General features: G+C 37.7%; 1 protein-coding gene across 4 annotated transcripts in view; it reads left to right on the top strand.

The window, feature by feature from the left end:
* The window catches only part of LOC124774888 (ATP-binding cassette sub-family C member 4-like), a 365241-nt gene that overhangs the window by 305512 nt on the left and 47428 nt on the right, over positions 1 to 12301 (top strand). For all 4 annotated transcript variants that reach the window (XM_047249542.1, XM_047249543.1, XM_047249544.1 and 1 more), the window contains one exon: positions 4440 to 4563. In XM_047249542.1, the coding sequence (XP_047105498.1) occupies positions 4440 to 4563 (124 nt within the window). The remainder of the gene's footprint in view (positions 1 to 4439; positions 4564 to 12301) is intronic.

Here is a 12301-nt window from a genome sequence, read left to right on the forward strand (position 1 = left end):
AACTGAATAAAGGAAATGCAGTTTCCTGTCAGAAAGCATTGAAGGACAAGGCAATGACTTGCTCCGCACCTCTGTGTACCTGCCCACCAAACCAGTAAGCAGTAGCGCATCCATTCTTAAAACTTTCCAATCACACCTTGTATATTTTATGTTAAGTTTTGCCGATAGTGATACTGAAGCAGATGAAATTATAGGCTGCAAGATGCTTGTTCTATATAAAATAGATGAGAGCTAGATAATGATTGAGATGCTCTGGAGCAGGAAAGATTGGGGAATGTGTATTCACTTCCTCAAAACTGAAGTTGCTTGTTGGTTTTTGCTGTTTCTGACAGCTTTTTCCAAATATTCATTCACATTTTACTGAAAATGACCCTGTTCTGTATGTCTGCCTTAACTCTACTCATAAGCCAATATTTGCCTCTTGTCCTACTTGGTGTTTTAATTGATGTGCAAACTCCAACTACCATGAACTGAATAATCGAGGAATCAGACCATTTAGATTTCACATCAATGTTCCACTTTATATCACACTGCCATGACCAGTATGAAATGTTTTTCACAAAGATAGCTCCCAATTTTGCATCAGCCACCTCTTTGTTTTCCAGATTGAGCTGCAGGCATGTTTTCTGCCATGATAATGGCATGTTCTGCTATATGCCTCTACTACAGACTGTATTTAGTCAGTTGACTAAATGTCGTCCATGAACAGATATAGGTTAGATGTGGAATGAATATTTCAGAATGTAGAAGAGTGGGTACTGTTGCAAAATTCCTTAATATATTAAAATTTTGTGCCACACAGATAGGCCCTGCTCAAAGCTGGATTACTTCATTTTTCCACAGACACTGCTTTTGTGGTCACAGCTATGAAGCGTGACACATGACCTGAATTCATAGCTTCAATTGAAGCTGTGAAGGTGAGTTATGAGTAACATTTGAATTACATCGACCATAACAACAATTTCCTTGAAACACAGGAGTCCATGTGTGGGTTCTGGTCTTGCACACAGTTTTATTATGTAAAAGCACTTTGTTATTTCAAGTGTTCAGTGAAAGTCATTCATTGCCATTCATGTACATAGAAGAAGGAAATTCTAATCACTTTTGACCCCAATCTCATCAGTGTATTGTTATGAACTATGAAGTTTTGTTGCTGGTACCAAATTATCGCCGGCCGGGGTGACCGGGCTGTTCTAGGCACTACAGTCTTGAACCGCGCGACCGCTATGGTCGCAGGTTCAAATCCCGCCTCGGGCATGGATGTGTGTGATGTCCTTAGGTTAGTTAGGTTTAAGTAGTTCTAAGTTCTAGGGGTCTGATGACCTCAGAAGTTAAGTCCCATAGTGCTCAGAGCCATTTGAACCATTTTGAACCAAATTATCTACACAGGGTGTTACAAAAAGGTACGGCCAAACTTTCAGGAAACATTCCTCACACACAAAGAAAGAAAATATGTTATGTGGACATGTGTCCGGAAACGCTTACTTTCCATGTTAGAGCTCATTTTATTACTTCTCTTCAAATCACATCAATCATGGAATGGAAACACACAGCAACAGAACATACCAGCGTGACTTCAAACACTTTGTTACAGGAAATGTTCAAAATGTCCTCCGTTAGCGAGGATACATGCATCCACCCTCCGTCGCATGGAATCCCTGATGCGCTGATGTAGCTCTGGAGAATGGTGTATTGTATCACAGTCGTCCACAATACGAGCATGAAGAGTCTCTACATTTGGTACCGGGGTTGCGTAGACAAGAGCTTTCAAATGCCCCCATAAATGAAACTCAAGAGGGTTGAGGTCAGGAGAGCGTGGAGGCCACGGAATTGGTCCACCTCTACTAATCCATCGGTCACCGAATCTGTTGTTGAGAAGCGTACGAACACTTCGACTGAAATGTGCAGGTGCTCCATCGTGCATGAACCACATGTTGTGTCGTACTTGTAAAGGCACATGTTCTAGCAGCACAGGTAGAGTATCCCGTATGAAATCATGATAACATGCTCCATTGAGCATAGGTGGAAGAACATGGGGCCCAATCAAGACATCACCAACAATGCCTGCCCAAACGTTCACAGAACATCTGTGTTGATGACGTGATTGCACACTTGCATGCGGATTCTCGTCAGCCCACACATTGATTGTGAAAATTTACAATTTGATCATGTTGGAATGAAGCCTCATCCATAAAGAGAACATTTGCATTGAAATGAGGATTGACACATTGTCGGATGAACCATTCGCAGAAGTGTACCCGTGGAGGCGAATCAGCTGCTGATAGTGCCTGCACACGCTGTACATGGTACGGAAACAACTGGTCCTCCCGTAGCACTCTCCATACAGTGACATGGTCAATGTTACCTTGTACAGCAGCAACTTCTCTGACGCTGACATTAGGGTTATCGTCAACTGCACAAAGAATTGCCTCGTCCATTGCAGGTGTCCTCATCGTTCTAGGTCTTCCCCAGTTGCGAGTCATAGGCTGGAATGTTCCGTGCTCCCTAAGATGCCAATCAATTGCTTCAAACGTCTTCCTGTCGGGACACCTTCATTCTGGAAATCTGTCTCGATACAAACGTACCGCGCCGCGGCTATTGCCCTGTGCTAATCCATACATCAAATGGGCATCTGCCAACTCCGCATTTGTAAACATTGCACTGACTGCAAAACCACGTTCGTGATGAACACTAACCTGTTGATGCTACATACTGATGTGCTTGATGCTAGTACTGTAGAGCAATGAGTCACATGTCAACACAAGCACCGAAGTCAACATTACCGTCCTTCAATTGGGCCAACTAGCGGTGAATCAAGGAAGTACAGTACATACTGACGAAACTAAAATGAGCTCTAACATGGAAATTAAGCGTTTCCGGACACATGTCTACATAACATCTTTTCTTTATTTGTGTGTGTGGAATGTTTCCTGAAAGTTTGTCCGTACCTTTTTGTAACACCCTGTATAATGTAATTGAATAGAATACATGTTTGAGGAGTATCATATGCTGTTGTCATACTTAGAATATGGCAAGTATGGGGTGACAAAAGTCATTGGATACTTCCTAACACCATGTCAGACCTCCTTTTGCCTGGTGTAGTGCAGCAACTTCACATGGCATGGACTCAACAAGTCATCAGAAGTCCTCAGCAGAAATACTAAACCATGCTGCATCTGCAGCCATCCATAGCTGCGAAATTGTGTACAGACTGATGTCTCAATTATGTCCCATAAATGTTTGATGGAATTCATTTTGTGTGCTCTGAGTGCCCAAATCATTAGCTGAAATTGTTCAGAATGTTCTTCAAACCAGCGAACAATTGTGGCCCAAAGACATAGTGCATTGTCATCCATAGCAATTTCATCATTGTTTAGGCCACACAATTACAGAGCCACCAACAGCTTGCAGTAACATGCCTGACGCAGCTTGTAAACCGAGATTTTATTCAACCGAGTTTATAACTAACTGTATGAACTACGAAAATGTATTGCCCCCTTTCCTAGATGTAAAACGTTTTGTGTTCCCTGAGAGATACGTAAAAACTGCTTCTAGCAGTGTTTCAATAAAACTTTGCCTTGTTAACAACTTAGGTCCATGTCTTTGTGGAGTCTGGACCACACACAAACTCTATCAGCAGCTCTTACCAACTTAACTCATCTGCCCAGGCCACAGTTTTCCAGTCATCTAGGGTCCAACCAATATGCTCAAAGCCCATGAGAGGCACTGCAGGCATTGCTGTGCTCTTAGCAAAGGTACTTGTGGCAGCTGTCTGCTACTATAGCCCATTAACACCAAATGTCACTGCAGTGTCTTAACAAAATCCTTTTTCATATGTCTCACATTGATTTCTGTGGTTATTTCATTCAGTGTTGCCTGTCTGTTAGTAGTGACAACTCTACGTGAACAGAGCTCCTCTCGGTTATTAACTGAAGGCCATTGGCCACTGCATTTTCCGTGGTGAGAGGTAATGCCTGAAATCTGGTATTCTTGGCACACTCATGACACTACGGATCTCAGAATACTGAGTCCCCTAATGATTTCCAAAATGGAATGTCCCACGCATCTCACTCCAACTATCATTTCGTATTCAAAGTCTGTTAATTGCCATCATGCAACCACAATCACGTTGGAAACCTTTTCGCATAAATCACCTGAGTACAAACGACAGCTCCACCAGTGCATTGCCCTTTTATACCTAGTGTACATGATCCTATCACATCTTTATACGTGCATGTCACTATCGTCTGACGGTTAGTCCACAATATCAAAATTACTTAATTCTTTTAGTGTGGCTGTTAGGTGTATTTCTATAATTTACAAGTACTTACAGGTTCTTCAACTGATTTTACTTGTTCAAACTTTTATTGTTCACTAGATGTTGTGTGATTTTGCTTTTGAAAACTGTTCTAAAGATTCTGTATTTTTTTTTTCCATAGGACTTGCACACTTCATCTTGGTACATGAGTATTGCAGGCAAGACTGCATTTGGATTTGTTCTTGATGTGCTTAGTGCAATTTTTGTGTCACTTGTGATTCTCAGCTTCCTGACAGTTAACACAGGTAGGTCTTAGTTATCACTCTTTCTTTTGATACCAGGAACTAGCACAAAAGCACTTCTCTGTACTGCAGCTTTTGTTACAAATTCAATTCCGTTACAAATGATGGGGTCATCTTGAATGAAGGTCATCCAGTGGTTTATATCATGTTTTAAGTTTTAATGTAAAGTGGGCACCGTATTTTTCAAAACTTTATTGTTCAATGTATAGTTTTCAGACCATACAATTAGTTTTTGAGGAAAAATTTTATTCAAAGAGTTATATAAACCATAAGCACTTCAGATTTCAGCCCAACTAATTATTATTTGTTCTAGGATCTACATATATTATGAGAAAGCCCTCATTCTCCACTTTCAAACAAAGTTTTACTTTTTCTGAAATCTTTATTTCAAAACCTATTCCTGTTAAAAATTATCATGTTCCAGAACATTCAAATCTTAAAGTGTTAACCAGTCGAAACTCCACTGATATAATTATGTAGCCATCTGATTCCAAAACTGTATGGTTTTCCCAGAGTAGCATGTTAATTCAGTAAGATATTTCAGTTAGCAAATTTGATTTTCCAGAAAATATTTGAAAGTCTTTGCAATCCCAGTACACCTTAACTTCTACTGCATAAAAAATAATTATTATTTTGTCATTTTTAGATTATACAGCTTACAGTTAAACAAATTACTTCATTTTCTTATGTGTATATATATTGTAACTCTTCAGGCTTTCCCAGCGAGATTTTGACATGTGGAATAATAGGGTCTACTGCCGGATGTTTGTTTCGCTCTGGCACAATATTTCGGCCACGTAACTCGTTGCCTTCTTCAGGTGCTACCTGAGACCACCTTGGTCTGACAGCTTATTTTTCTTCTTCTCTTCCCAAAATATCTTCATAAATTCACTGTGTTGCTTCTTGTGTTCCTCTGTCCACTGCTTTCTAGTGTTTTTTTATTTTGTTTTTATTTTTTAGCTTTCGCCACAAATGTGTGATTTGTAACTAAGATGCCAAGGACTTTTTGTTCTCTGATAGTATCTTCTGTGGCATCTTTTTCTCATAAGTCCTGCTTAACTTCTTCTAACCAAATATCTGAAATTATTACATTAGTAGTTGTTAATCTAGTGTCATCCATTCTGTAGCTGTGACCATGGAACTTCAAGTGTCTTCTCTGTATTGCAACAGTGAATGTATCTAGTGCTGTGTATAGGTTCATAATTTTTCATCTAATCTATATGCCATTAATTTTAGTGGGACCGTAAAGTTTTCTTAGAATTTTTTGCTCTTCCTTTGCAGTTTCATCAATTTTTGAATGGCCTCCTAAATATGTAGTTTTGAGGCATACAGTACTTCGGGCAAGAAAACTGTCTTGTATGCCAAAGTTTCAATTAAGCAATATCAATCGTTTATTGTAGTGATTCCATATTATTCTGTACACTTTCTGGCGTTCAGTGGCTTTTTCTAAATTGGCTTTACTGTCTAGTCGAGATGCTAATATTATTCCTGTGGGATACTTAAAAGAAGACACATGTGGAGAAGACACATGCGGAGAAGACACATGTGGAATTGTCCCATATTTCATTTGTAGTGGAAATCTTCTGATATTTTTATGTAAAGTTTCCACCAAATGAGACAAAAGTGTTAAAAACAGTCTTGAAAATAAATGCACAACCACTTACTATAATAGCTGACCAGTCCCTTCAATAAGTTTATTTCCCAGACACAGCTACGTATGCAATAGTTAAGCCACTATTCAAAAAAGACACAAAAGAACATATACAAAACTATCATGCAATCTCTCTTCTTCCATCACTATAAAAAATAGTTGAAATGGTAGTCACCTTACAAATTCAAAATTTCATAGAAACATTTAAAATAATCTCAAAGAATCTGCATGGGTATCAAAAAGGCAAAACCACAGTATCTACTATAAACCATTTTGTAGATAAAATTAGCTCCTCTCTAGGGAATTCACTGTAGGCAATTCACTGCATGCCACAGGAATTTTTTGTGATCTGTCAAAGGCCTTCGATAGTGTGAGTCACTCATTGCTACTCTGTAAACTGGAAAAATATTGAATTATGGGCACTGCATTAGAATGGTTTAAGTCCTACCTAACCAACCATAAGACAAAGAGTTGTTATATCAACAGAGAGGTGAACTTATGCTTCAAAATGGAAAATATTTCACAAGGAGAACCCCAAGGTTCTGTCTTAGGTCCTGTGCTGTTTCTGTTTTACTTATATGGTCTACCACTTAACACTGAGTATCACTCATAGAAAAAATACATACCTGGTTTGATTTAAACGGGTTAAAATTAAACATGGAACAGACTCGGCTAATGCAGTTTGAAACAAAACAACCATACTCAAATAATATTCAGATCAGTCACAGAAGCCAGGATTTGCAAACAGCTGGCTGTGTGAAATTCCTAGGAATGCAACTGGATAAAAATCTGTCATGGGGCTCACATATACAGTACCTTGCAACTAAAGTAAGTAGCCTAGCATTTGCAATGAGGACACTGTACAATGTTACCAGTATGGACATAAGAAAAGTGGTATATCACAGCTACTTTGTATCAGATATAAGGTATGGAATTGTACTTTGCAGTAACTCAAGCCATATGTGTCATATACTAAAACTTCGGAAAACCATCATTACATCGCACTGTAGGGTGAGGAAAATCATGTCACCTACTCCTAAAATATCTAAGTATATTCAGTGTTTCCTCACTATACATTTCTGAGCTGATTATCTTTGTGCATAGTAACCCTGATTTATTTGCAGCAAATCATTTTCAACATGATTACACCAGAAATCAAAATAATTTTATGCTGCCCATCCACTGTTCAAAATTTTATGCTCAAACACCATGGTATATGGGTATGAAAATTTATAACAAAGTGAAAGGCAGAGAATTGCTCAGCATAAAATTAGAAGAAACACTGAAAAAACCTTATGTGATAAACTAGTGCAGATATGTTATTATTCACTAGAAGAATTCATGAATGACTACCTGAAATTTTGAGCAGGAGGGAGCAAGTACTTAGGATTGTTAGTTTTTTAAAGTTTGTTACTTTCTAAGAAAAACTGTTAATTGCTTAATTAATTAATTAATTATCCAGTAAAGTATATTATATTTAAATGTTGTAAGAAAAATTGTAAATCAGTTTTTGTGTTTTGAGGAGCCTCCTCTATGTTAAGTATATGCCTTGAAACTATATGGCACAAGACAATAAACTTCTATTCTGTTCTATTATATTCTACTCATTTCAAGGCCTGTCTTTGATGCTGTCTTGTGTAACTTCTCTATGGCATACTTGGTTTCTGCACAAGTCTTAGTGAAGACAGCTAGACTGTCAGCAAAAGCTTTGATTCTCCGTCTTGAGGTCCTGATGTTTATACCTATAATATCTTTCCCCCATTCTCTGATGACTTGTCTAACACAGTGTTAAACAGAAGTGAGGAGAAGCCATCTTCTTGTCAAACAACTGTATGTATTTCAAAAGACTCAGACATTTCACCGAGGAACTTCACTTGAAATTTTGTGTCTGTAAGAGTCTGACAAATTAGTTTGCTAGTCTTCCTATTTAACCTGAGCTTTTCTAAAGTGATCAAAATGATTTGTCTATCAACAGTCATACATCCTCTTGAAATACACTAAGCTTAAGTATGTGATGGTCCTTCAATATATTCTGTTGTCTTCAAACAACAAATCTGCTCAACATATGATCTGCCCTTTGTAAAGTCTGCTTATATTCGACAATCAAGTAATCCATTTGCAGCTCAACTCAATTTAAGACATTGGATAGAACCCCATGTATAACTGCTGGAAGAGACAGGCTCCTGTTATTGTTGGGAGTCTATTCTATCACCTCTTTTATACGATGGGATTTAATAGCTTTCTTCCTGAACTTGGGAATCATGTCAGTTTTCCATATTTCTGCTAAAAGTCCACAAATTCTTTTGATGAGGTCACATCCTCCTATTTTTAACATGTCTGCAGTCATGCCATACTCTCCTGGTGCTTTGTTATTTTTAAGTAATTGAATTATCCCTCTTGTTTCATGAATTGTTGGGAGATAAGAGTCTGAGTTCGGTACAATTTATTTTTTTGCAGAATGCAATCTTTACACTGGAGTATCACAGTCCAGTAAATTTTGAAAGTAATCAGCAAGTTTCATGCTGTTTTTTGTCTCATGCTGTTTTTTGTCTCTTGCTTTCCATTAATTTGACAGAAAAATAATGTTGGTCTTATAGATGTTTCATTTTGTTTTTCAAGAAATCCTGGTCTATTTCCACGAGTCTGTTTTTGGTGTAGGCATGTGTTTCACAGCAAATTTTTTTGACATTGATTTATGTATCTTCAGAAAAAAACTCCCTTCTTTCAACCATTTGATGTTCTTTCCCATGATGCCATGCTTTGTTTCACTTATAGAAGGGTTCATCTCAAGTTGTACTCCACCATCTGTGTATACATTTCGTGGGTGACTGTTCTAATTTCATGGCTGATGTTTCTAATGTGTTACTACAACCTGGCTGCTCCTTGGAATATTGTTCTTGTATATCATGACCAACAGCCTCGTCATTTTTATCAGGCAGTCTGTACCAACTCTTGAAGTTCATTCCTTTTGATCTAGCTCTGTTTGGTTTGAACTTAATTTTGTTTTGTGTTAAGTAGTGATCTGAATCAACCGCTCTCTTCCATACTCTGACATTTTGAATTTAATGTGTATTCTTTGTACAAATCGCCACATGACAAGCTGGAATTCTCCTAATAATAGATTAGGTGACCACCAGGTTTTCTTTTTGTGTAGGGGTCTCATAAGCTTTGCAGACATAAGATGCAGCACAAATAATGTACAGAAGATTATTACATGTTCTCCATTCATATTTGTCTGCCTATGCACTGGATGAAATCCTAGTAATGACCTGAATTTCTTCTCCATGCCATCCCGTGCATTAAAATCACTTAATGAGATTTTCACACAGTGTTTGGGGATCTTGCTTGTAGTTTCATCTAGTGATTCCCAAACATTTTCTACTTTCTGAGGTTCTTTCTTGTTATCACCCTCTTTTATGGGTCTATGGAATGAATAATTAATCTAATCTAATCTAAGTAGGAGCATGAGCATTTATTAAGGAATATGCTTTGGTGATTGACTTCCCTGTAGCAACTGAATTCTACTATTTGGGGATGTAAAGTTGGTAACTGAATCTAAAATCATTTCCATTACTGCAAAGGCAGTCCCAGGTATTGATAACTTGCCTTTGATTGTTATGGTTGGGTACATTTAAATATACTGAAGTCTACTGATTCAAAATGCTTTTCATCTTGGAAATGTGTTTCATGGATTGCTAGGATTTGAATGGCGAATTTTCCTGAAGTGTTGGCCAGCTGTTTAAGTCTGTTAGTTTTCGGCAGGGTGCTGATATTAATAGTGCCTAAAAAGTTCTTTATCTTGGAGTGAAGAGATTTTGAGTAACTCTGATTCTTCTCCACATGATGTTCCCAATCTCACAGAATCTTCTGATGATCAGGAACAACTGGACATGTGTCTGGGACCTGGGGTAGTTGCGTTCGTAGCATTTGTTCCATTATACCAATTTTACAAGTATAAGGGGGAGGGGGGAGGGGACAGGATCACAAAATTACAACTTGATTCTTGAGATCAGGATGTGCCTCTATATGTTTTTTGGCTAAGTTTTGTTTGGTATTTGAGAGCCTTTCCACCACTTGGGTGTGCCATGTAGGAGTATCACCTCTCTCACTGCTACGACAGGGTAAAAAGTTCATATAGTGTTTTTTGTATTATTGGAGATTAGTTACTGTGTTTTACACAGTTTCATAAAAAACAGTTCTACGTAACATATATAAATAGGCATTGTGTACAAAGCATCATTAAATCAGCAGTTATCATTCAAAGGGTGCAATTACTATACAAGTTCCTGATTAGCAGTTGATCAATAAAATATCTATGTCAGTCGACCACTTGTTTAACTATAGATGACCACTTGATATATTTCATTAAGCTACTTAGAGGCTAAGTGGGTTGCCCACCTGTGTTATGAGATTTGTACAGTTCAGTACAGTTTATGAGGTAGTTGAAGATTTGCAGAGAGAAATAACGTTTTTATATCAATTAAATGGCATATCGTTGGTGTGTTCTATAATATAATCTTTAGTTTCAATAAAATACTGGAAAATTATTTTACAAGATGTCGATGTGCTTCATTAAAAACCTGCTCATGCTGGTCACCCCAGATTAAGTATGTGGTCATGAGATAACAGAAAAAATACATAACTGATCTGACTGCATTATAGTACAGTACTTTCTCAACCTCAGATTCTTTTTCAATGGATAATAAATGCACACAAGGATCAGCTGCAGCACTAAAACCAATTGAATCACCTTTTCTAAAATTTTGAATTGTTCTTCTTATGTAAGCAAGTTGATGTATTCACATTTTCCTTCTTGCACAGTCTCATTCGACTTCCACTCCCACAAAACTTTATGAACTGCTTTCCTAAACTTTGGTCAGATAAGCTCACCATCTACAAATACTGGTAACATAACAACTTTGCCATTGTGCCATGCAATAAACACAGGTCAGCGTCATTCACTTCAAAATTAAACTGCAAAAGAAAAATTATTTGTGTCAATCACCAGCCCTTCAAGTATTTCTATGTAGGTTTCTCCTTCAAGGTCACTTGGCAAGAAGGTCTCATTGTATGAGAGTTGATGCCATAAATCTTGTTTGAAGCCTCTTGCACGAAAGCTGTGCTTTGTATCAAGTGTTTGCTTTTTGTGTCAGACAAGACAGTGAAAGTCCAATATGAGTCAATAACTTCTGGCTGCAGGTTTTAGGAATGATCTTCAAAATTCTGTTCTCCTTGTGAGGCTCTAGTTCCTCTGTAATCAACTTTCTCCCAGTGTTTCAAGTTGGAACTGGAAACTGCATCCTTGAAGCTGTTAGGAACATGATACTGGATGAAATCAACTTTAAAAATGGATTACAGTCGAAAATGTTTGTAATCCACTTTTAAACTACTTTTAGCAAGCCCTCTGTTTCTCCACGAGAAATGTTCTCAAAAATTACTGAAATCAACTTTGTACCCCGCTGGTGTATGAATGGCAGAATGATCTCATAGCCCTGTTGATTGGATTACGTTAGTTTCATGTTCCATGGATCATTTGCATGATAAATCACAATGATGTGGAACATGTCATTTTACATTCTCATCACAAGTTAATTTGTAAACGTGGCTACATGCTGAACATTTTCCTCTATTCATTTATTTTTGGGTTCCCTACCTCAAACAGTAAAAACAAAATCATTATAGAATCACTATGTTGTCCACCTGTCTATCAGGCTCTCTTTCTGTCTGACTGTTAAAAATCTTTTTTCTCAGGAAAGAAAATGTAAATTAAAAAAAAAACTCACTTTTGAAAACCTGTAAGGTACTTCCCATTGATCCAGGATCACAAGTCTGAAAATTGTTAATTTGCAATTATACTTACTTTACTTTACACGTGGCTAAGGCCTTATCGACCATACACCTGCTCTACGAGCCTCTTCCAATTATTTCTATCCAGGGAAATTGTTGTCCAATCAGAGTTGATGCCCATCCTAACTGCATCTTCCCGGATATTCTCCATCCACCTAATTCGAGGTCTTCCTCTTCTTCTCTTTCCTTCTAATTTCTTAGTGGATGCTATTTTGGGTAGTCTGTTCTCCAGCATCCTTGCTA

This window comes from Schistocerca piceifrons, chromosome 2 (assembly GCF_021461385.2).
Source record: "Schistocerca piceifrons isolate TAMUIC-IGC-003096 chromosome 2, iqSchPice1.1, whole genome shotgun sequence".
NCBI lineage: Eukaryota > Metazoa > Arthropoda > Insecta > Orthoptera > Acrididae > Schistocerca > Schistocerca piceifrons.